At 35.9% G+C, this 25,370-nt stretch overlaps 5 protein-coding genes and 1 non-coding gene across 7 annotated transcripts; 5 read left to right on the forward strand and 1 right to left on the reverse strand.

The window, feature by feature from the left end:
• Positions 1–235: 235 nt before the first annotated feature.
• Positions 236–2,186, reverse strand: LOC125201352. The gene is made up of 2 exons (XM_048099428.1): positions 1,068–2,186; positions 236–528 (listed from the first exon to the last, which is right to left on the reverse strand). The coding sequence occupies exon 1, from the start codon at positions 2,184–2,186 to the stop codon at positions 1,446–1,448; it is 741 nt and encodes a 246-aa protein (XP_047955385.1). The 3' UTR covers positions 236–528; positions 1,068–1,445.
• A 14-nt stretch (positions 2,187–2,200) lies between these two features.
• LOC125201353 (cysteine-rich receptor-like protein kinase 44) lies at positions 2,201–4,314 on the forward strand. The gene is made up of 7 exons (XM_048099429.1): positions 2,201–2,316; positions 2,514–2,667; positions 2,758–2,881; positions 2,958–3,175; positions 3,257–3,494; positions 3,567–3,717; positions 3,804–4,314. Exons 1-7 carry the CDS (start codon positions 2,230–2,232, stop codon positions 4,140–4,142), a joined length of 1,311 nt encoding a protein of 436 aa, XP_047955386.1. The 5' UTR covers positions 2,201–2,229; the 3' UTR covers positions 4,143–4,314.
• Positions 4,315–8,825: 4,511 nt separating this feature from the next.
• Positions 8,826–12,516, forward strand: LOC125188261 (cysteine-rich receptor-like protein kinase 44). The gene is made up of 8 exons (XM_048085034.1): positions 8,826–9,612; positions 9,979–10,113; positions 10,211–10,332; positions 10,592–10,802; positions 10,873–11,110; positions 11,202–11,352; positions 11,434–11,632; positions 12,437–12,516. Exons 1-8 carry the CDS (start codon positions 8,856–8,858, stop codon positions 12,514–12,516), a joined length of 1,893 nt encoding a protein of 630 aa, XP_047940991.1. The 5' UTR covers positions 8,826–8,855.
• On the forward strand, positions 12,374–15,246 carry LOC125201350 (cysteine-rich receptor-like protein kinase 44). Of its 2 annotated transcripts, none has more exons than XM_048099425.1 (7): positions 12,374–13,222; positions 13,490–13,659; positions 13,744–13,865; positions 13,940–14,150; positions 14,222–14,459; positions 14,527–14,677; positions 14,745–15,246. In XM_048099425.1, the coding sequence occupies exons 1-7, from the start codon at positions 12,546–12,548 to the stop codon at positions 15,072–15,074; spliced, it is 1,899 nt and encodes a 632-aa protein (XP_047955382.1). In that variant the 5' UTR covers positions 12,374–12,545; the 3' UTR covers positions 15,075–15,246. The 2 variants fall into 2 exon arrangements, with proteins under 2 accessions (XP_047955382.1, XP_047955383.1); XM_048099426.1 differs by having other exon boundaries at positions 14,729–14,885.
• A 6,368-nt stretch (positions 15,247–21,614) lies between these two features.
• On the forward strand, positions 21,615–22,661 carry LOC125202687 (cysteine-rich repeat secretory protein 38-like). The gene is made up of 2 exons (XM_048101137.1): positions 21,615–22,193; positions 22,265–22,661. The coding sequence occupies exons 1-2, from the start codon at positions 21,632–21,634 to the stop codon at positions 22,435–22,437; spliced, it is 735 nt and encodes a 244-aa protein (XP_047957094.1). The 5' UTR covers positions 21,615–21,631; the 3' UTR covers positions 22,438–22,661.
• Positions 22,662–24,042: 1,381 nt separating this feature from the next.
• TRNAH-GUG lies at positions 24,043–24,114 on the forward strand. The gene has a single exon. It is a non-coding gene; the product is annotated as a tRNA-His (tRNA).
• The last annotated feature ends 1,256 nt before the right edge of the window (positions 24,115–25,370 follow it).

The following is a 25,370-nucleotide window of genomic DNA, read 5'->3' on the forward strand; positions in this document are numbered from 1 at the left end:
ACAAAACTGGGCCATCGAATTGTTAACAAACTCCCTCCCATTGTCTGACCTAAGGGTTTTTATGGTGGTATGAAACTGTGTTTGAATCAATTGGAAGAACAAAATAAATTTTTCCACAACTTCAGACTTATGTTTCAAAAAATATATCCAAGTCATTCTAGTGCAGTCATCAACAAATATCACAAAGTAACGAAAATTACCCCCAACAATTGGAGCAGGGCCCCACACATCAGCATGTATCAAAGAGAATATGGTATTCATACGAGTGTTTGTAAGTTTAAATGACTGTCTGTGGCTTTTGGCCAAAACACACGTTTCACAAGAAAAGTTTGTAGGAATCAAAAAGTTTGGAAAAAGAAGTTTAAAATAACCAGGAGAAAGGTGTCCTAGTCTTCGGTGCCATAGCCAAATTTCTTGTTTCGTGGACCCGTGAGCCAGCATCGCACTGCCATGTTGAGCTATCTCGTCCACATAGTAAAGTCCTTGCTTCTCAGTGCCACGCCCAAGAATCCTCCTCGTCTGAATATCCTGTAATATGCAAAAGGTAGGATGCATCAGAAGTGTACAGTTCAAGTCTCTAGTCACATGACTTATGGACATTAATCTCTGAGAAAGTGTAGGAACATGTAAACAGTTTGATAGGCGGAGAGTGGGAGAAATATCAATGGTTCCCGACCCAACAACAGTGATTAATTCCCCGTTTGCAGTCTTAATATATGTATTAGTAACAACATCATAGCTACTAAAATCATTCCGGTCTGGGGACATTGTATCTGTGGCCCCACAATCAAAAATCCAACCCCGATTACTAGCTCTATCACCATTATAAACATGAAATGCAGCGGAAACATTTTCTAAAGGTGCAAAGGGGTTTTTTGATAAGAAACAACAAGTATTTGGGGCTCTTTGAGTATTTGTTAAAGTCTGGGGTCGATTTTGATAAGTCACACAATCTGGGGGTCGAAATTTAATATCATGGGGTTCAAACTGTAATAAAGCTTTCTGATGGGGATTAAAATGTGAAACAGAGTAATTACTAGGGTTTGGTTTAAAACCAAACCCTCTACCTCCAATACCGGCGCCGCTCCGTTCCTCCTTCTCGGCGAGATTGCCCGCCCCCCGTACGCCGCCGCCGCCGCCGGTTGAGGCATGTGTTCCCGGCGGTTTCTCCTGCCCCGTTGCCATCTCTCTGTTTCCAGGCCCGGTTTGCCTCTGCTGTCCTCGTTCATCGACGCCGATGGCGAGTCTCGCCTGAGCTCTTGCCTTCTGTTTCTCCTCCCACCATTCTGGGTATCCGATTAGGAGGAAGCACTCCTCCTTGGTGTGTCTCGATTTTCCGCAGTGAGAGCATATCAGCCGGGATTTATCCGGCCTGTTTCCCGGCCGGTGAGTGGCTGCGGTGGGGTGTGGCGGTGCGCCTTGGTTAGGTCTCTGACTTTGAGCGGCTAAACCGTGCCCAATTCCCCCCCAGATGACGAATCGGCGCTCCTGCCGTCGGCTCCTCCGGTGAGTGAAGGGGATGAACTGATGCTTCTTCGAGTAGCCTCCTTCTTCACATACCCGTAGGCAGCCTCAACTGATGGGTGCGGTTCTTCCTTGAGGATTTCCCGCTTAATCGAGTCATACTCCTGGTTCAATCCTGTGAGAAACTTAATTAGTCTCTTGCTGCTGGAGAATTCTCTGAATTGGTCTACACCCTTGTCGCAGCAAGTAATCGGTTGTTTCTGGGAGCGATCGATGTTGATCCACAACCCATTGATTCTTCGATAATATGTTTCCAGGTCGAGATCTCCTTGCCTAATGTTGATTGCCTTCTCTTCCAGGTCGTAGATGAGATATGGATCGGCCTTACTGTCGTATGTTACCGCAAGGCTGTCCCACAATGCCTTTGATGTTTGGTGGTGTGCGAAATCGGCGATGATATCGTCTTCGATGTTATCGACGATCCATGAGAAAACGACTAGATCGTCTTCCTCCCAGTCGTCATACTCCTTGCTTCCGGGTTCGGGAGGTTCCTTCCTGATGTACGAGTAGGCCCCTCGGCCTCCTATTTTGACCTTCATCAATCTTGACCAGATTGGGTAGTTTTTTCCGTTCAACTTGAACGCAACGGTGACATTCTTGCTGTTCCTTAATCTCGTTGGAGTTTTCAGATGGTTCTTGGTATCTTCTTCACTGTCTGACATTGTTTTTGATGTAGGATTTGGTTTCTGTGGTTGATTTGGCTATATGGGTCGAGAATTGGTATATCGTGGCTATGATGATTTTGTTCTGAGCCAAGATCGTTCCTGCTCTGAGGCCATGTTAAGAGGATCGGTAAAAGAGTTTTTGCATATATTTTTCTGATGATTACATAGTACATGGAGTACTTATTATATAGAACTAGGGATTGCTCCACAAGGTAAACCTAATTAACATAATTACATAGATTGCATATCTAAAGAAATAATCTACCCATATCTTCTCCTGATACGGTATAATCTTCTCCAACAAACATTTTCTTATTTCTGCAGGAACCAATATTGGGAAGGAAAGATGATAATAAGAGAAAAGTTATGATCTTCATTGCTGTTCCAGTTGGGGCAACTCTTATATTTGCTGCTTGTGCTATCATTATCTTCATTAGAAGAAGAATGAAGCGGCGTACTGCATATGAAATAGCGAACAGTGAGATTTCTTCATCTTCTCTTTTATCCATACTCATCATGGTGCGTGAGTAATGCAATTCAACTGACCCTCAATTCTTTCTTGAATTAGCTGCTGGTGACATTAGTAATGTTGATTCCCTGCATTATGATTTTAGCAGCATCAGAGCTGCAACTATTGATTTTACGGATGCTAACAAGCTGGGGCAAGGTGGATTCGGGGCTGTTTATATAAGGTTATTATATATTGTACTTCGATTACTAGAACTAGCGGGATTGTCAGTTCGACTAATATCGGCCTATTTTGTTGAGAACCCAGGGGAAACTTCAAACTGGTGAAGAAATAGCAGTGAAAAGGTTGTCCAAAGATTCAGGGCAAGGCAATCTGGAATTCAAGAATGAGGTTTTGTTAGTTGCCAAACTTCAACATAGGAATCTGGTGAAGCTCTTAGGTTTTTCTATGGAAGGAACTGAGAGGGTACTAATATATGAGTTCGTTGAGAATGCAAGCCTTGACCAGTTCATATTTGGTAATGTTTTACTCTAATGTCAATAACGAACATCGTTCTTGCTTGCTCATTTCAGTATATACTACTCTTTTGGATATGTAGATCCAGTCAAACGTTCACAGTTGGACTGGGATAAACGCTACAAGATCATAAGGGGTATCGCGAAGGGGCTTCTGTACTTGCACGAAGACTCTCGACTCAAGATCATTCATCGTGATTTAAAAGCTAGTAACATACTGCTGGATGTAGATATGAATCCCAAGATTGCAGATTTTGGCATGGCAAGATTATTTAAACAAGATGAAACTCAAGGAAATACAAGAAAAATTGTTGGAACTTAGTAAGTCTATAACTCAATATTTCAGTTTTTGATAGTTTTTCAAAACTCAGTATTTCAAATTTGAATATGCAGTGGATATATGTCACCTGAATATGCAATGCATGGTAAGTATTCGGACAAGTCAGACGTGTTCAGTTTTGGAGTGCTTGTTCTGGAAATCTTGAGTGGACAGAGAAATGTCTGTATCCAAAAGGAGGAGAATGGAGAGAGCCTCTTGACTCTTGTAAGTAAAATTATATCGAATGCCCTTGGCTGTGTTATTAGTAAAACAAAATATGCTTATTGCAACTAAGAGTCTCAAACTCTCAGGCATGGAAGAAGTGGAGAGAAGGGACATCTTCAAATGTGATAGATCCGGTGCTGAGGAATGGCACGGGTTCTGAACGTGATATGGTGAGATGTATTCACATCGGATTGTTGTGTGTTCAAGAAAATGCTGCAAAGAGGCCAACAATGGCTTCGGTTGCTGTAATGCTCAGTAGTTCGACAATGAGTCTGACAGTGCCTTCTCAGCCCGCATTTTATTTGAGTCGTCGCTATGGCCCCCTAGACTCCAAAGATTCATACTCCAGCGAAGTTAGAACAGGTGGATCTCAAGGCTCGTCGTCTGTAAACGATGTTTCAGTGACCAAGATATGTCCTCGTTGATTTTGCCATCCTGCCAAGGTTTGAGCTTTGCTCAACACAAAAATGATGCATGTAATTTTGTTCTGTTTTTCTCATGTATCTGTGTATATGAGTTTGAACTATTGAAATAATAAAGCTGTGTAGATAAAGTCATAAAGAATTAATGAGGAAAGGGACTATCGTTTCCAATTCAGAACCACGAGATTCATCGTTGATATTAGAATTCTAACAATGTTACTTAATAATGAATTTGGAATGACACGTGTTTTAATACCCAATTAATAAGTAAGCGAGAGATAAAAAGAAACAAGTGATTGAAGTATTGTTAGTAGACAACGAGTCTCACCTCATTATAAAAAAGAAAATGTTTCCTGTCCCGAACAAACATTATCTTTTGCGCATTAAATTGGTCTTGTGAGCATAGAAGACAGGACCATTTCAAGTGGTGGTGTCAAAATATGTAAAGAAAATTATGAGCATTTGATTGGGATTCAGCAAGTGAGGCCAAATTCTTATATTTCTCTCCTCTGTTTCCTCCTTTGTCTTTTGTCCATTTACAGTCATGTCTGATTACTTTAGAAATGCCCCTGTTTTACACTCACATTTAGTTTCTTCTTCGTATTGGAATCACACAAGTGGGTGTATATTCAAAACTTTTCTTCTATTGTTTTTGTCTTTATTGATAGTATTATGTTTTGTTCCTCATTTATAGAGTAAAGGTCAAAATTGGTCCTAAACAAATAGTCAGAATATCAATTTGGTCCAAAATATTCATTTTTTGAAAATCGGGTCCAAAACATTTGAAATTTTTAACAAAGTGATTCTAAACATTTGACATCATTGTCAAAGTGGTCATTTTCCGTTAAAAACTAACGTCACACCTAATTAATGATTTTTTAACTTAATTAATATACTAATGCATAATTAATTAAACAAAATTAAACATAAAAAATATAAAATGCTAAGAAACTCCAAAATCGACTATTTCTCCCTCTTTTTCCTTCTCTTCCACCAATGGTGGACGACGTCGGTTTTGATCTTGGACAGCAGCAATGCGGAGATACACACAATGACGACGATTTGTGGAGGAGCGAGCAGAGAGAGAAAGACGCAACGACGTTGAGAGCCGGAGAGAAGAAGAGAGAGATTCCAATTTAGTAAGAACGAAGGAGAGGTGGAAGAGAAGGAAAAAGAGGGAGAAATGGTCGATTTTGGAATTTCTTAGCATTTTATTAATTTTATTTAATTTTGTTTAATTAAATATGCATTAGTATATTAATTAAGTTAAAAAAATCATTAGTTGGGCATTAACCGTTAGTTTTTGACGGAAAATGACCACTTCGACAACGATGTCAAATGTTTAGGATCACTTCGATAACGATTTCAAATGTTTTGGACCCGATTTTCAAAAAGTGAATGTTTTAGACCAAATTGGTATTCTGGCTATATGTTTAGCACCAATTTTGACCTTTACTCTTTTAATTATTGTTTTTTGTTGTCTTTTAAATTATATGAATCTCTAGTAGGTTTGTATCTGATTAAGTTCTAAATTTGAGTGGGTTTATTAATGGAAATAAAAATATAAAAAATATAAGTTGAATATTCCATCTGCCTCTAAAATTTCTATTTTTAGAAAATTTCTATCTCACTGATAAGGTGGGATCCATTTTTGACTAACACATTTTTCTTTCTGAATATCTCTCACTTTACTAGTTTTATAATACTCCCTCCGTCCCACTTTAGGAGTCCCGGTTGAACAATTTTGGGTGTCCCGTTTTAGAAGTCCCGGTTATGATAAATTAATAAAAAAAATGCCTACAAAGTGTTAAAAGTGGATCACAACATCCACTACAATTAATAAAAAAGTGTTAAAAGTGGGTCCCAACATCCACTACAATATTTATTTATTGGACACTCAATTAACAGTGGATCCCAATATCCACTACAATATTTATTTATTACATAATTAAACACTTTTTTTCTTAAAACATGTGCCCGACTCAACCGGGACTCCTAAAATGGGACGGAGGGAGTAAAATTTATTTTTAAAAATTCTATTTATAAAAGACAGATAAATGAATACTCCCTCTGTTCCTTCATAGTTGAGTCATTTTTCCATTTCGGGAAGTTCCCTCATAGTTGAGTCATTTCCATTTATAGTAACTTTTTCCTCTCTCTTACTTTACTCTCTTTTACTTTATTCTCTCTACTTTATTCACTTTTTACTTTATTCTCTCTACTTTTTCTCTTTCTTACTTTTTTATCTATTTATTTAACACACTCAACATTCATTTCTTACATAAGTTCCGTCTCAACTATGAGGGAACAACGGAGGGAGTATTTGATTAAAATATCGAGTGATAATAGGATTGGAACGTTGCTGAGTCTAATTCTTCCTGATTGATCAACATATTAAAATTCCACAAATTAATAAATGTGAGGGGACATTAGTCGTCTAAATTGAAAAAGTGAGATAGCGACCTGTATATTTAAGATAAATTTTGTCCCCGTTTTGACAAAAAATAAATAAAAGAAGAAGATAGATTTTATTTAGTTTGGATTATATAGAAAATGTATATTTTCAAAATTATCTTATGACAAGAATTTTGAAAACTATCAAATGGTAATGCAAACTCTCCATCTGTCCCTATGTGTCTTAATTTTCCATAATTTACTTTTATTATTTGATAATTGTCCCATTTCACTTTGCTTTTACTAGTATTTTGCTAATTAACCTCATATCTTTGCTTATTGTATTATAAGCACGACTCGTATATTTGTACTAACTTTTTCAACTCACTTACATTCATATTTTTAAAATTATGTCAATTCAACATGAGACATATATTGGAGGACACTAACTTTTTCAACTCACTTACATTCATATTTTTAAAATTATGTCAATTCAACATGAGACATATATTGGGGGACAAAGAATGTATAACACATTATAGTGTAAAATATATTACCTCCATCTAAAAAAAATAGACTACTTTTACTATTTTGGGTCATCTACTAAAATTAGATCAATTCTAAATATGGATTTTAAACAAATACTCCCAACTCTACGTATACGTGGACCTCACAATCCACTAACATTACTTTCACCACATTTTTCATCATCATTTTTAGTTTACCAATTGTAAGTTAAAACCAGTGACATTTACATCTTTGTCTATTTTTTTTGGTGTACGAGATAGTAACAATTATTTCAATTGATATGATTTGTGTCACCAACTTATACTACTATTTCCGTTTTACTCAAAATGTCCACTTTTTTTAGTTTGTCCCACTCAGGATTTTCACTTTCTATATTTAAAAATAAATTCATGTGCTCTCTCCTTATTAAAATATTCAACTACCTTCTCTCTCTATACTTATTCTACCTAATTTTTCCTAAAATACTGTGTCCCTCACGAATATGAACATCTTATGTGAGACGCAAAAAATATACCCCCTCTGACCCAAGTTACTTGAGTCGTATTCTATTTTGGATTATCTCAAGTTATTTGAGTCATTTCTCTTTTTGGTTAAAAATAAAACATCTAATCATACTAACTTTATTCTTTCTTTTACTTTACTCTCTCATCTCTCTCTTATTTTACTTTCTCCTTTATTTTATTTTACTTCATTTTACTCATTAAACACAACTTTTTTAAATATTATGTTAGAAAAAAAATGCCTCAAATAATATGGGACGAAAGAAATGGGAATACTGATTTATACTTTCCACTGCTTAAAATTATTATTTTAAGATAATTCTCCACTAAACCATTCCCTATATATAAACAATTTATAAGAAGAATTTCTTAAACTTACGACCAACTCAATCTATTTTACTATTGTCTATTAAGATGAGAAATTGCTGGGAAATCGCATCAAGAAAAGATGAGATTTACTCTGACAAAAACGCGTGTGACCCTTATATAACTATATGTCCATATCTTTCCTCGTCAAATTATGTCTTTAAATTGACAAAAAAAAGTTTTTCTTTTTTATCCAAGTTGAACCTTCCAAGTGTTCCCGGGTAATCTGCATGAAAATTCCACAATAATAAATACTCCCTCTGTCCCTGAAATTTTGTTAAAATTTTCTATTTTCATTCGTCCCACAAAATTTATCACATTTAACCTTTTGCTATTATTGATAATGGATCTCACGTTCCACTAACTTATTCTTACTCACATTTTATTATAAAACTAGTGCTTTAAAAGTAGGACCCACGTCCTGCCAACTTTTTCAACCCACTTTCCATTATATTTCTTAAAATCGTGATCGACCCTTCGATAACTATAGGTCCATATCTTTCCTCGTCAAATTATGTCTTTGAATTGAAAAAAAAAAAGTTTCTCTTTTTTATCCAAGTTGAACCTCTTTCCTAGGTAATCTGTATGAAAATTCCACAATAATAGATATTCCCTCAATACCTGAAATTTTGGCAAATTTTTTTATTTTCGTCCGCAACCTGAAATTTTGTCAATTTTTTCTATTTTCATTATTTCCACAAAGTTTGTCACATTTTACTTTTTACCATTTTTTTTATAGTGAACCTCATATTTCACTAATGTGTTTTTACTTACATTTTATTATAAAACTAGTACTTTAAAAGTAGAACCAATATCCTACCAACTTTTTCAGCCCACTTTCCATTACATTTGGCTTGGTCAATGTGAAATATTTAAGGGCACATTGAAACGAAATTTGAAGTTTCAACTATCATCTGAGTTCAACGTAATGATGTGGGAGATTCCAAAGCTAGTAATCCTTCTTCTTGTGTTGCACATTTTTGAAACCACGTCCCAGCCAATTTGCGCGGAGAGGGGCGACGCATTCGCAACCAACAGCACGTACGAGGCCAACCTCAACACCCTCGTCGCCTCCCTCTCCACCTCCATCGGCGGCACCGGATTCCTCAACACCTCCGTTGGCCAGAGCCCCGACACCGTCAACGCCATCGTCCTCTGCAGAGGAGACATCTCGCTCCCAGCTTGCCGCGAATGCGTCGCCGCCACAGCTCCAGCAACCGCGCAGCGATGCCCCAACTGGAAGGAAGCCATATTCTGGAATGAAACATGCATGATTAGATACTCCAACAGACCCATATTCGGAGTGCTGGAAATCCAGCCTGTCTCCCAGCTTCCAAGCACGGCCATAGCGCCGAACTCAAGGCGCCACGACGAGGAGCTGAGAACCTTGCTGGAGAGCCTCAGGGGAGTGGCAGCCAACGGCGGCACCCTCAAGAAGGTCGCCGCGGGTAACAGAACTGCGCCCGATTTGGCGACGATTTACGCTCTGGAGCAGTGCACCCCGGATTTATCTGTTCAGGACTGCACTGATTGTTTGACGAGGGCTATTGATGATTTCCCAACGTGTTGCAGCGGAGTCATTGGATCCGGGATTTTGAGGCCCAGCTGCACCCTCCGGTTTGAGAATTATCGGTTTTACAATGGTTCGATGGTTCAAGTGCCGCAACAACCATCATCCACAACAGGTTCTTTTCGGTGTTGCCAATTCAAACTAAAAAACTACTCCCTCCGTCCCCCGTTAAGAGTCACACTTTTCCATTTCGGTCCGTCCCCAATTAAGAGTCACACTTCACTTTTATCATAAATAGTAAGTAGGTCCCACATTCCACTAACTCAATTCACTCACATTTTATTATAAAACCAATATAAAAAATGGGTCACACATTCCACTAACTTTTTTAACCAACTTTTCTTTACATTTCTTAAAACCCGTGTCTGGTCAAAGAGTGACTCCTAATAGGGGACGGGGGGAGTAACATATAATTGTATATATTTCATATGCATGAAATTTTGATTAAGTACCAACAATTGAAGTTGCTTTTAATTTGCAGGAAAGGAATCGAATAAAACGGCTATCATTGTTGCAGTTTCAGTTTCAGTTTCTGTATTTTTTATACTCCTAGTTATCCTTGTTGTCTTGTTGAGGAGGAGAAAAGTGAAGCAGAAACCAGAGGAAAATTTTGAGAGTACACACCTCTATATTTCTATGAATCTCTCGTCTTACTTGAACAATCTGAAGTTAGCTAAGTGTAGATAGTAACTGTTTCTCATATGAAATTTTAGATACTGAAGAAGTTAGCACTGATGACTGCCAACAATATGATCTTGCGAAAATCAGGGCAGCAACAGATGATTTTTCTGCTGATAACAAGCTCGGGGAAGGTGGATTTGGGGCTGTTTATAAGGTAATACTCCACGTTTTTTCATTTTGGGATGTCCAATATTTATAGAACCATTTACTTTACATATCACCAACTTTTTACACTCACAATCCAGTATAAAATGAATACAGTAACTTTAAAAGAATGTGGGGTTGTATATAAGGTAATAGTGTGCAATTGGGTCTGTTTATAAGGCAATGTGGTGTATAAGAACAAGCATGCATATTTTTTCTGTGAAGAGTTGAACAAAACTATTTATGTAATAGTTTTGATATCTCTGCAGGGGAGATTTTCAAATGGTCAAGAAATAGCTGTGAAAAGGTTGTCCATGGGATCAGGGCAGGGCGATACTGAGTTCAAGAATGAAGTCTTGTTAGTAGCAAGGCTTCAACACAGAAATTTGGTTCGACTACTAGGTTTCTGCGTCGAAGGGAATGAGAGGATTCTAGTGTATGAATTCCTTGAGAATTCGAGCCTAGACAAATTCCTATTTGGTATGGGTTCGAATGTTTAGCATTAATCTTAACAGTAGTATTTATGTTTGATAGAGCATGCTTGTTGTAGATCCAAAGAAACGTTCGGAGTTGAACTGGGACAGACGGTTCAACATAATACGAGGAATAGCAAGGGGCATCGTGTACATGCATGAAGATTCACGGCTCAAGATCATCCACCGTGATCTCAAAGCAAGTAACATACTCTTGGATAGAGATATGAATCCTAAAATAGCAGATTTTGGCACGGCAAGATTGTTCAAGCAAGATGAAACTCAAGGAAACACCAGCAGAATCGTTGGAACTTAGTAAGCATCGATCATTGCACTTGCACACAAGGAAACACGAACAGAATCAGTTACTGGTTAAACTAACGATAACGTGCATGTTGCCTTGCAGTGGGTATATGTCACCGGAATACATAATGCACGGCCAAATCTCTGTCAAGACAGACGTCTTCAGTTTTGGAGTGTTAGTCTTGGAAATCATGAGCGGCAGAAAACACAATGCTATTATTCACGATGGGGAACTTGAGGACCTTTTGACTTATGTAAGTATATGGATGTGGTGATTTAAAACATGGTAATATGCTAATATGTGTGATTGAGTAATTAGATGTAATTTGTCTCAGGCATGGGAAAAGTGGGAGCAAGGGACACCTGAAGATAGTATAGATCCTATACTTGGGAATGGATTACAGGAGATGTTGAGATGCATGCACATTGGCCTGTTGTGCGTTCAAGAAGATCCTCGTATGAGGCCAACGATGGCAGAGGTGGTTATAATGCTCGGTAGCTCCACCGTAGCACTGCCAGTTCCTTCGAGGATCCGTCTCTCATTAATTGTCCACTTTCACTTTATACCATAAATGGTAAGTAGGTCACATGTTCCACTAACTCATTTCACTCACAATTTATTATGAAACTAATATACAAAAGTGAGAGTCATATTCCACCAACTTTTTCAACTCACTTTTCTTTACATTTCTTAAAACTCGTATTGGAACAAAAGTAGACAAGTAATGAGAGACGGAGGGAGTAGAAATGATCACTTTACATATATTAAGACCATCTCCAATGACACTACAAAAGTACTTAAAATGCAGTATGGAATAGAGCAAATGGTTAATGCAAAATTAATTACGAGATCAGAAGCGATTTTTTTTTCCGAACCATGAGATTTATCGTTGATCATAGAGTTCTAACAATGTTATTGTTGAGTACAAGTTCATCCCACATCGGGAGTCTTGAGGGAAGTTGGAAGGTATATATAATTTCTGTCCAACCAAAGCCTTTTGCGAAGTGACCCAAAAATAAATCTGTGTTGGCTTAACCCAAATCGAACATTATCACACCTATGTTGTAGTGCATGATCTGAAACAGTTATTCATAGTCTTTGACCGCTGAACTAGTCTTGTGAGCTAGAAGACAGGACCATTTCCAAGTGGTGGTTGTCAAATCATGGAGAGAAAATTATGAGAATTTTATTGGGGATTGAAGTGATGCTAAATTCTCTTTTATCTTTGTTCTCTGTTTCTTCATATGTGTTTGTCCAATTCCACTCCCGTCTTATTCATGTAGTGATGGCCCTGTTTGACACTTTCATTGACTTTCTTCTTCTTTATGTTTGCAAAGATATTTGGAAAAAAGCGCTTATGAATTCAAGAGATGATGAAACGCAACACAGCTCTAGACGCTTCTTCTCCATCGAATAGGTCGGGAGTTTGAGTCACCTGCAGTTGAAATGTATCCAGTTCGCATGATTCTAGTGATCATCATATACCTTTCATCCCAGGCGAGAGCACAGGAAAATCCCTTCCGATGTACCAGCAACGGGGGCTACAAGAATAATAGCGTATACAGCGCCAACCTCAACGCCCTACTCCTCTCTTTTTCCACCAACATTAGCGACTACGGCTTCCACAGCGCATCTGTTGGCGCAGTCAACGGCCTCGCCCTCTGCAGGGCCGACCAAACCCTTGACCAGTGTCGCACTTGTGTCGAGTCAGCCTCGCGCCAGGTGCTTCAGTCGTGCCCCAGCGCGAGACAGGCGGTTATATGGTACGAACACTGCTCCTTGCGCTACTCTGACTATCCCATACACAATACGCAGACGGAAGATCCAACCTATCTGCTAATAAATACACAAAATGCTTCGAATGGAGATGCGTTCAAGGAGGACAGGGCGAGGCTGCTGTCTGATCTCACCGCACAGGCGGCTAACGGCACGTTCGAGCTCAAAGTTGGTGCAGGGGCTAGGAATCTCTCACGCTCAGAGTTTTCGATGATTTATGCTCTGGTGCAGTGTACACCGGACTTTTCATCGGAAAATTGCCGGAGATGCTTGGCTGGGCATTCCCAATTCCTTCAAAGTTATATTTCGATTGGGTTCAGAGTGCTAGGACCCAACTGCATTATTTGGTATGAAGAAATTAATTTCTACAATGAAACTCGGCTTAGGGAATTGGGGGTGCAAATTGTAGCTTCGCAGCCTCAGCCACAGCCACAAGTGTACACATTGTGTGGCTTGATTTTGCGTGCGAATGTGTGATCTAGAGCATTATAAACACAAGATATTTCTTTATTAGCCATACAGATTAGTCAAATTCCTATATTTACCAAATAATTAAGCATGCAGTGTAATTAACTAGTTATAAGATAAGAGCATTTTCTTATTTCTGCAGAAAGTAATGGAAATAATACAACACTTATACAAGGAAAGAAAGATGATAATACGGCAAAAGTTATCATCTTCATTGCTGTCCCAGTTGGAGCAACTCTATTATTTGCTGCTTGTGCCATTATCATCTTCACTAGGAGAAGAACGAAGCAGAGCAGTGCATATAAAATAGCCGAGTGTAAGATTTATTCATCTTCTCTTTTATCCATACTCATGACTAATGCAGCTGACCCTTAATTATATCTTCTCACTGGTGATTCAGCTGCTGACGACATTTGTAATGTTGAATCCCTGCAATATGATTTTCGCATCATCAGAGCTGCAACTAATGATTTTTCCGATGCTAACAAGCTCGGCCAAGGCGGATTCGGGGCTGTTTATAAGGTAGTTCTATTTTGTATTTTGAATCTTTGATAAACAAGAACAAGCACGATTGTCATACCGACCAATATTGACAGGGAAAACTTCAAAGTGGCGAAGAAATAGCAGTTAAACGGTTGTCCAGAGATTCAAGGCAAGGCAATGTGGAATTCAAGAATGAGGTTTTGTTAGTTGCCAAACTTCAACATAGGAATCTGGTGAAACTCTTAGGTTTCTCTATGGAAGGAACCGAGAGGGTACTAATATATGAATTCGTTCCGAATGCAAGCCTTGACAAGTTCATATTTGGTAATGTTTTTCTAGTTTCAATATAGAACATCAACCCTTGCTTGCTCATTTCAGTAATTAGTAGTATGCAGATCCAGTCAAAAGTTCGCAGTTGGATTGGGACAGACGCTACATGATCATAAGGGGTGTCGCGAAGGGGCTTCTGTACTTGCACGAAGACTCTCGACTCAGGATCATTCACCGTGATCTAAAAGCCAGCAACGTACTGTTGGATGGAGATATGAATCCCAACATTGCAGATTTTGGCATGGCGAGATTGTTTAAACAAGATGAAACTCAAGGAAATACAAGCAAGATTGTTGGAACATAGTAAGTTTTTTATATTGATAGTTCCTTTATTCCCCACTAACTCAATATTTCAATTTTGAATACGCAGTGGTTATATGTCGCCTGAATACGTGATGCATGGTATGTACTCGAATAAGTCTGATGTGTATAGTTTTGGGGTGCTTGTTCTGGAAATCTTGAGTGGTCAGAGAAGTGCTTGTATCAAAAATGAGGAGAATGGAGAGGACTTATTGACTATTGTAAGTAACATTATTATTAAAACAATACTATGTTTATCACAACTAATTAAGATTCTCAAACACTCAGACATGGAAGAAGTGGAGTGAAGGGACAGCTGCAGATATGATAGATCCTGTGGTGAGGAATGGAGCGGGATCTGAACGTGACATGGTGAGATGCATTCACATCGGACTGTTGTGCGTTCAAGAGAATGCTGCAACGAGGCCAACGATGGCTTCGGTTGCTCAAATGCTCGGTAGAACGACAATGAGTCTGCCAGTGCCCTCTGAGCCCGCATTTTATTTGAGTAGTCGCTATGGCCCCGTAGACTCCTGCTCAAGCGAAGTGAGAACAGGTGTATCTCAAGGCTCGTCGTCTGTAAACGATGTTTCAATCAGCGAGTTATGTCCTCGTTGATTTTGTCTCTACATACAAATTAATTATACATGTAAATTTGTTCTGTTTTTCTCTTGTATCGGTGTTTGTGAGTTAGAACTTTTGAAATAGTAAAGCTTTGTAGATAATGTCTAAAACAGTTAATGAGGAAAAGGAGGATTGATTCAAATTCCAAACCACGAGATTCATCGTTGATCATAGCCTTTGATCATAGAATTGGTCTTGTAGAGAAAATTATGAGCATTTGATGGAGATTGAGCTAGTGAGGCTGGATTATCCGTTTCTGCATTTGAACATTTCCACTCCTTGTCTTATTTATGTAATGGAGATAATAAAGTACTAGAATGAAAGAAAAAATAAAGTATAAAGAAGAAAGTATGTTAATAATTTAACATTTCATCCATAAAAATAGTTTCGTGATTTCATTTTTGTCCCTCCATCAAAATTAGTCTAGTTATAAAAATGAAAATTTTTCCCAAATTATTATTCTTTTTTTTATCTTCCCTTCCCTTACTTTATGCACATTTTCTCTTTCTCTCCTAATTCGTCCACTTATTTCTTTGTCTATCTTATTTTATCAATTTTACATAAAAATTTGTGTCGTCCACCAATGAGATTATTTCAAATTTTCAACTAGAGGAATGTCTAGTAATTTTGTATTATAAATTTAAATTATTTTTTTATATATTTGAAAAATTCTAAATTTGAGTAATGGAAATAAAAATAAACAATATATTTGAAGATTATGTATGCAAATAAAAGAAAACTGAATATTTTATTAAAATATTGAGTAGATATGATTAACTACTAATATCTGAGATGACCAATCAAGCTGACTCAAGTCTTCCAGGTTCATCAGTATATGAACATTAGTGGGGTGTATTTTTGTGAAGCTGCATCGTCCAGCCCATATGGACACATTTTGGGCCTAGCATTTTCTCTAGCCCAAATATAAATAAGTACTCATATTTCTCTTATTGCCTAAAAGGTGTACTAATATCCTCCTATTAAAAACGGCCCAAAAATAAATAAAAATTTCTTTTAGGGGTTACAATACTGTAATAATAGTGTACCGGCGGCTAACGGCATGTTGCAGCTCAAGGTTGGTGCAGGGGCTAGGAATCTCTCACACTCGGAATTTTCGACGATTTATGCGCTGGTGCAGTGTACACGAAATTTTCATCAGAAGATTGCCGGAGATGCTTGCCTCGGATTTCCCAATTCCTTCAAAGTTATATTTCGACTGGGTTCAAAGTGCTACGACCCAACTGCATTATTCGGTATGGAGAAATTGGTTTCTACCGTCCTACAAGTGTACACATGTTTATTTACCGTCCTAAAGTACAACTATTGCAAGATTTTAGCTTCGTTAGTATTTAAGGGTCGATTCCACATGGACGTAAACGGTTATTAAATTGAATTAAAATGATAAATTACACCAATAGATGATAAAATTTAAATCATACAACCCATGGTGATCAAAACCCAAGATTTTAGCTTCGTTGGTTGTATATATTATTTTGGATCTTTTTATAGTTGTATGATTAAGACATACTCTCTCCGTCCCATAAAATTTGAGACAAAACTTTTGGGCACGAAGTTTAAGAATTTATATCATATAAATAAGAGAGATGAAAAAAGTAGGAAAGATAAAGAGAGTAAAGTAAATGATGGAAAAAAAAAAAAGAGTGATTAGATGTTGTCTTTTGCTAAAAAAGAAAATGACTCAATTTTGTTGGGACGGACTAAAAAGAAATACGACTCAACTTTTTTGGGACGGAGGGAGTAATTTTTAGGTATTAAAAATTATTGCTAACTAAATATTAAAAAATCTTAATATATTTGAAGTGAAAGAGAAAAATTTAAAAATTAATAGATATTTGTGGGGCGAATGTAATTCCAAATATTTATGGGAGGTATACTGTAAATTCTCCCGCTAATAAATATGTGTAGTCTTAGGGTAGATTGACAGTATACGTGGTTGTATAGGACACTTTTAGGCGTAGTATTCCCTCCGTCCCAAGGAAGATGACCCTTTCTTGGACGACACGAGATTTTATACAATTTTATTTTGTGTGTTAAGTGGAGAGAGTAAAGTAAGAGAGAGAAAATAAAGTAGAGATAAAGGGGTTTCCATTTTAAGCAATGAGTCATCTTGATTGGGACAAACTAAAAAGGAAAGTGGATCATCTGCAATGGGACGGAGGGAGTAATATACTTTATCCTTACATCTGATCTATCATTACATTGACTGACAAGCACTTGTATCAATGGTAGTCGGTAGATTATGTGGCATAACAATAGATTTTTAGTGACGTTTTCAAGTGACATAAAAGACCAATTTTCTAGTAGCGAGTTATTTTTTTCCTCGCCTTTTAGTGTTTTTCGCTTGTGTGGTAAAGAAAGCCATATACCACAAAAATTCCGTCATTCAAATGTGATTTTCGCATAACTGTTTTCGCTACCCAATCGGGTGGAATGTGGTGACAAAGTCACCCGGACAGGTAGATGTCAACAAATTTGTGTGGTTCTCCCTGCCTAGTGAAATGTGACAAGTTTATCGGGCCATGTAAAACTTAGTTCACATTAAAAACTCCTCGTTCTTGCTTCAAATTTTGTCTTTAGCCCGTTTCGCGCCTTAATTCTTGACCTATAATCAAGCATGCAGTGTAATTCACTATAAGATTAAAGAACATTATCTTGTTTCTGCAGAAACCAATGGAAATAATACAATACTTATACAAGGAAAGAAAGATGATAATACGGCAAAAGTTATCATCTTCATTGCTGTCAAAGTTAGGAGGAGAATCGAAGCGCAGTGAAGCTGTGTAGATAATGTCTAAAACAGTTAATGAGGAAAGGGACGATTGATTCAAATTCCGAACCACGAGATTCATCGTTGATCATAAAATTCTAACAATATTATTCATTGTATTTGAGCGTTGAATTGGTCTTGTAGAGAAAGTTAAGAGCATTTGATGGAGATTAAGCGAGTGAGGCTGGATATTACCTTACCTTTCTTCTCCGCTTCTGCATTTGTCTTTGTCCATTTCCACTCTTGTCTTATTCCTGTGGTCATGGCCCTGTAAACACTCTCATTTACTGTCTTCTTCTTTGTGTAGGGCACCACACAAGTGGGTGAAAATTTAAAACTTTTCTGCTATTGTTTTGTTTTAATCTTTATTCCTAGTATTATTGTATTTGAATTTTCTTTATTCATTTGACACTCTTAGTTAAATATTCTTTCCGTTCTAACATATATAGTTGGATTTTTTATTTTTTTTTGGCAAAGAGATTTAAGAAAAATACTTCTTCCGTTCTGCAACAGTGGAATTATTTTGACATTTTGATAGTATATTCTACTCCATCCATTCTATAGTAATAAAGTCATTTTGCCATTTTGGTACGTTCCATAGTAATAGAGTCATTTCCCTTTTTAGTAAAAGTCAACACATTTTTCCACACCTACTTACTCTCTTACTTTTTTCTCTCTTCATCTCTCTACCTTTTTCATTTTCCACTTTATTCTCCCTTTACTTAACTCACCTAACACGATTTTTCTTAATCTTCGTGCCGAAAAGAAACGCCTCTATTACTATGGAACAGAGGGAATATAATAATGGAGTCATTTCTTTTTCTAGTAATATACTCCATTACTTATCTCTTATTTTACTTTCTTTTCATCTCTCTACCTTTTTTTCATTTTTTATTATATTTTTCTTTTACTTTACTCACTTAACACAATTTTTTTTCTTAAATCGCGTGCCGAAAAGAAACGCATCCACTACTATGTAACGAAGGGACTATATTTCTTCCATAAGAAAAAAGAGAAAATGAAAATAAGGTTTGAAAGAGAAAATATGTTAATTGTTACTCCCTCCGTCCCATAAGTTTTGTCATACTTTGACCGGATACGAGTTTTAAGAAATATAACGGAAAGTAACTTAAAAAAGTTAGTGCAGAATGGGTCTTACTTTTATATATTAGTTTTACAATAAAATGGATCAGGAATGAGATAGCGGAATATGAGGTTCACTACCAAAAATGGTAAAGAGCGAAATGTAACAAATTTTGTGGGACGGACGGAAATGAAAATATGTGACAAAATTTAAGGGACGTAGTGAGTATTTCTTTTGTCCATAAAAAATAGTCTCATGATTTTATTTCAGTTTGTCCATCAAAATTAGTCTCACAATAAAAATTAAAAAAATCCTAATTTGTTACCCTTTTTTTATCTTTCTTTCTCCTATTTTATCCATATTTTCTCTTTTTGTTCTAATTTACTCATTTTATCTATTTATCTCTCATGCTTTACCAATTTTCCATAAAAATTTGTGTCAACTACCAATGAGACTATTTTGATGGAGTGAGGAATTGTCATATATAGAAATGATTCAACTAAGGTTGAACGTCCTAAAGTGGAAAAACGACTCAACTATGGTGGAGTAAGTATATATTTATGTCTTTTTTATTGTATTTTAATTTTTTAACTCTTAATATATAACTTAATTAAGTTATTCTACTTATATCCTATTTCTTTTGTTTTATATAAATTTAATGGAAATAAAAATAGAAATGAATATTTTATATAGTTGAATAAATTCTAAAAATATAAAATGGGACAGTTTCATTTCATTACTACTTTTTATATAGAAGTGGAGTCCACCTACACTAACTCCAAATTTTTTTATTATAAATATAAATTGATATTTTATATGTTTAGAATATATTCAAATCTATAAAAAAAATCAATATATATAAATAAAAAATATATATTTTATTAAAAAAATTGAGTGAGATAAGAAAGGATTAACTACTAAGATCTTAGATGACCAAATCAAGCTGACTAAGTCTTCCATGTTCATCAGTATATGAAAATTCCACAAAATAATAAATGTGAAAGGGGGACATAAGTGGGAACACTTGAAATGGAAAAGTGATGTATTTTGATGCTAGTTATGTACCATCAACTACCACTCCTCCGTTTCACGGTAATGGAGTTATTTTACTATTTTGGTATGTTTTATAATAGTCGAGTCATTTCTCTCTTTAGTAAAAGTCAATATATTTCTTCTCACTTACTTACTCTATCTTACTTTATTCTCTTTTTATCTCTCTATCTTTTTCAATTACTATTTTATTCTTCATTCACTTAATCCAATTAACATAATTTTTTTTAATCTCCATGCTAGAAAGAAATGCATCTTAATTTTTTTTTTAATCATCATAAAAAAATATCTTAAACCATTAATTAATTTGATAACATTTTGTATCATATTCAAATATTTTGTAAAGCACTGATTCACTTTCTTGCATGAACTGATACTGTCGAAGCATGCAACAACAAACGTCATTCTCATTCATATTGAAGTTCACTACATTTATGTTGATTATTATCCTATTGATATGTTGTTATATGAGATTTAATAATATTCTTATTTATTTCCAACTGATACAGGTATACGGGCCAACTGATATGTGCTTATGCGAGACTGATATGAATGAAAAATATTTCGGCATAACTGATAATCCCTCCGTCATAAGATATTAGACCTCTTTCTTTTTTCGCACTCATTTTTGAAAAATAATATATAATACTCCCTCCATCCCACAAAAGATGTCACACTTTCCTTTTTAGTTTGTCCCACAAAAGATGTTACATATCCTTTTTTGGAAAAAGTTCTCTCTCACATGAATATAAAAATTATATTTTCTCTCTCCATTTAACACACAAAACAAACCTCCTAAAATCCCGTGTCGTCCCACAAATATGACATCTTTTGTGGGACGGAGTGGAGAGAGAGTACAGTAAGAGAGAGAATTATGTAGATGAGAGTCTTTTCTACATAATTCTTTTTCTTATTTTACTTTTTCTCCACTCCAACTATTTTATATTATTTTTCTAAAACGAGTGCGAAAAAGAAAGGGCTCTAATATCTTGGGACGAAGGGAGTTTCTTGATACCCTGACCGAGCGAGGAAGGGAGTACGAGGTAATTCTACGAGGGGATCTAACCGAATTGCATATGTTCAAATTATAAATTTGATAACAATTTGTATCATGTTCATATATATTCCAAAAATAGTCATAATTTATATTAACTGTTGCAGTATTGAATATATCAGTTTCTAATACAAAACATATCAGTTTTACGATACAATATTACAATATATTTTCAAATTTATCGATCGGAACGTATTTAATTAGGATCTTGTTAGATTTCTTATAAAATTATCTTTATTTTGATATTTTTTTAAAAAAAATTATTTAAAATATATAACTACGTAAAAAGTTCAAAATTTTAAAAATATTGTATGATGGGATAAGGTAGATAGCTAACCATATACTACTATTTCATTTTAATGCAAGATGAGAAATTGTATTTATAAAAAGATGAGATAAGATTTACTCTAAAAATGACGTTATTCACACTTTTTTAAGACCCCGCCTCTATCAACCATGTAATATCTTTTATATCATCAAAAAATTATATCAAAATTCATAATTTGATCCTCTATAAATAGAGATTACATTTGCTACAATTTTGCACACCAAAAAAAATTGAGTTCACCGTAAAGATGTGGGAGATTCCAAACCTAATAATCCTCCTTCTTCTTCTTCTTCTTCCATTGCACATTTCCGTAGCCACGTCCCAGCCAATTTGCGGCGTTAGCGGCGAGACATTCGCAAACAACAGCAGCTACGAGGCCAACCTCAACACCCTCATCGCCTCCCTCTCCTCTGGCGGCATAGGCAGCAGGCGATTCCTCAACACCTCTGTCGGCAACAGCCCCGACACCGTCAACGCCGTCGTCGTCTGCAGAGGAAACATCTCGCTCCCTTCTTGCCGCAAATGCGTCGCCGCCGCAGCTCCAGCAACCGCGCAGCGATGCCCCAACTGGAAAGAAGCCGTCTTCTGGAACGAAACGTGCACGTTCAAGTACTCCCACAAACCCATATCCGGAGTCCTAAACATCCAGTCATTTCCTCACCTTCCAAGCAAGAAGATCTTGCTGGAGAGCTTCAGTCGATTCGCGACCATCCCATGCGCCGGTAACAGTACTGCTAATGGAACTGGTGACGGTACTACTAGTAAAAGTGGTGTCGATTCGCCGGCAGACACAGTACCATCCACAAAAGGTCCTTTTTCTGTCACTTTCTGACTTTTGATTTGAGTGTCAGCAAGTGAAGTTTGTTTTACTAATTTGCAGGAACGAGTGTGGATACAACGCGTATCATTGATTCAGTTATCAGTTCCGTAGGTGCGACGGTACTACTAGTTGTGGTTGGCGTCTTATTTAAAAGGAGAAAAGAGAAGCAGAAGGCGAAGACGAATTTTGAGATTAAAAATGAAGTAAATGTCGGTTCCGTATCCACGCGCTAGCCTCGTTTTGTGTTTCGAGTGGGGTGTAGCTTTCCACTGCAATTGCTAGCACAGCATCACGGGTCGTCACGGGTTGTGTTTGTGATTTACATTTTACACTATACCATTGTGGTTTATGGGCATCCTCTCCCTCATAGAGGATGAGTTGTGCTTGAGATGTTGAAAATTCATGTATATTGAATGAATATGCAAGTGTGTTTTAATACTAAAACTATCGGTACCAATCTTTATCTAAATAAGGTGTGTTCCTTTTTGGCCTGTTCTAAAATATAAATGATCACCTATAACATTGCTTACTATATACTCCCATCCCATCGTTCAATGGTAGTGGAGACGTTTTTTTCCGTCACACAATTTAAGAAAATTTGTGTTAAGTGATTAAGTAAAAAAAGAATAAAGTAAGAAATGAAAAGGGTAGAGAGATGAAGAGTGAATAAAGTAAGAAATTACTCCCTCCGTCCGCCATTAAATATCTCATTTTTTCTTTTTCGTCCTTCTACCAATAAATGTTTTATTTCACTTTTACCGTATTTAGTAGGTAAATCCTATATTCCACTAACTCATTTCATTCACATTTTATTATAAAATCAATATATAAAAGTAAGTTCCACATTCCACCAACTTTTTTACCCACTTTACTTCATAAAGTCAAATAATTTCTTAAAACTCGTGCCGGTCAAATATGAGACATTAATGACGGACAGAGGGAGTGTAAAATAAGAGAGAAAAAATATGTTGACTTTTACTAGAAAAGAAATAACTCCACTATAATAGAATATACCAAAATAACTCTACTACTATGGAACGAATGAAGTAATTATTAGTACACCAGTAAAAAACCAATATAGATCAATCTCAAAAGGAAAATGAATGTGGAAATACTCTACTAAATAAATTTGAATGTGGATGCTGGAATTCTCACCAATAAATTACAGCCACCTCATAGTTGAGTCATTTTTCCATTTCGGAAAGTTCCATCGTAGTTGAGTCATTTCCATATATAGTAACTTTTTCCTCATTCTTACTTTACTCTCTCTTACTTTATTCACTTTTTACATTATTCTCTCTACCTTTTCTCTTTCTTACTTTTTTTATCTATTTATTTAACACACTCAACATTCATTTCTTAAATTTCATGCCGAAAAGTTCCGCCTCAACTATGAGGGAACGGAGGGAGTAGTATTTTATACTCCCTTCATCCATGGTTTAAAGTCTCACTTTAACTCATTGGGGATTTTAAGATATGTGAAGAAAAATGGAATGTGAATCTCATTTTATATATTAATTTTATAATAGAATGTTAGTGTATTGAATTAGTGGAAGATGGAGTTCATTTAGTGAAAATGAAAAAAGTAAATGTAGATATTATTTCGTGGATGGAGAGAGTTTTAATAAGGTTTTATTTTTGTGAAGCTGCATCGTCCAGCCCAGATGGACACATTTTGGGCCTAGCGATTTTAGTAGCCCAGATGTAAATAAGTATATTTCTCTTATTGCCTAAAAAAAAGTTGTACTACTGTCCTATTAAAAACGGCCCGAAAAAAAAGATCTCTTAAGTGTGATACATTAAATTAATAAAGTTTAAATTTAATTGTATACAACAAAGTGGCTGTAGTTTAGTGGTAAGAATTCCACGTTGTGGCCGTGGAGACCTGGGCTCGACTCCCAGCAGCCACATTTCTTTTGTTATTGAGAGTCACCATCTGGCTATATTTACGTATTCTTTTTATATATTTATTAATTATTAATTAAATAAATGTAAAGAAAGAGTTAAATGATTACAAACCACCAAATAGTTGGAGAGTTTCATGTCAACATTTGACGTGTCAATAAATAAATATTCGAGAAAAATAAAATTGACAATGGCAATTTATGGGACGTAGGTGGTAGGGCTAGATCAATAAAAAGACGACAATATGGTAAATTGGTACTAGTAAAATCAATATTGCAGTTATCTGATCGTAGAATATAAAGCAAAAGGCGTTTTTTCTAGATAAGTATGACTAGAATCATTTGTCGCCGCGTGTGCATATAGTATTTCGCACTAAACACTTGCCTAAAATTTGAATTGATAGATTACTGAATTTCTCGATTCAATGCGTTTCTTTTCAGTAATACTATTTTTAGTTATATAGGCCCTAAGTTTCTGTTAGTTCACCATGAATATCTCGTATCTCATATTGTTATTTGATTATTCGCTAAATGACTAATTTTAGTGTTACTTTATTTATTTCATAAAATAAAAAGTTTGAGAATAATAAAGATTTCAATGCAAAAATAATAAAGTGTGAGATAGAAAAAAAGTGATTAAGATATTATTAGTAAAAAAAACACCAAAAACCGAAACTGGACATTACTTTTGAATGGGCAAAAATGTAAATGTGGTCAATTTTTTAATGAAGTAGTATTATTTTTAGTATATAGGCATGACATTTTATTAGATCATTTTACTACGTGTTTTACTATTACTATGAAAATAATATTCCCCTTTTACATGATTTAAAGTCTCGTTATAGGTAAGTGTTTTAAGAACAACTATGAAAGGAAAACTGATGAAAAAAATTAATACTATGTAGTAATTCTCATTTCATATATCTATTTTATAAGGAAATACGAGTATATTGATTTAATGAAGTATGATGCCATTTATTCAAAATGGAAATAAATAAATAGATATTTAAATCATGGACATCTATATGGAGGATGGAGTGTACTAGTTAGTATTACCTCCATCCCTCAAATTTTGACACTGTTTACTATTTCGGTACGTCCCTAAAAATTTGACACAATTCATTTTTTACCATTTTTAGTAGTGGACCTCGTATTCCACTAATTCATTCCTACTTATATTTTATTATAAAACTAATACTTTAAAAATAGACCCACATCATACCAACTTTTTCAACTCACTTTCTATTATATTTCTTAAAACT

The sequence above is a fragment of the Salvia hispanica genome, chromosome 1 (assembly GCF_023119035.1).
Source record: "Salvia hispanica cultivar TCC Black 2014 chromosome 1, UniMelb_Shisp_WGS_1.0, whole genome shotgun sequence".
In the NCBI taxonomy this organism is placed as follows: Eukaryota; Viridiplantae; Streptophyta; class Magnoliopsida; order Lamiales; family Lamiaceae; genus Salvia; species Salvia hispanica.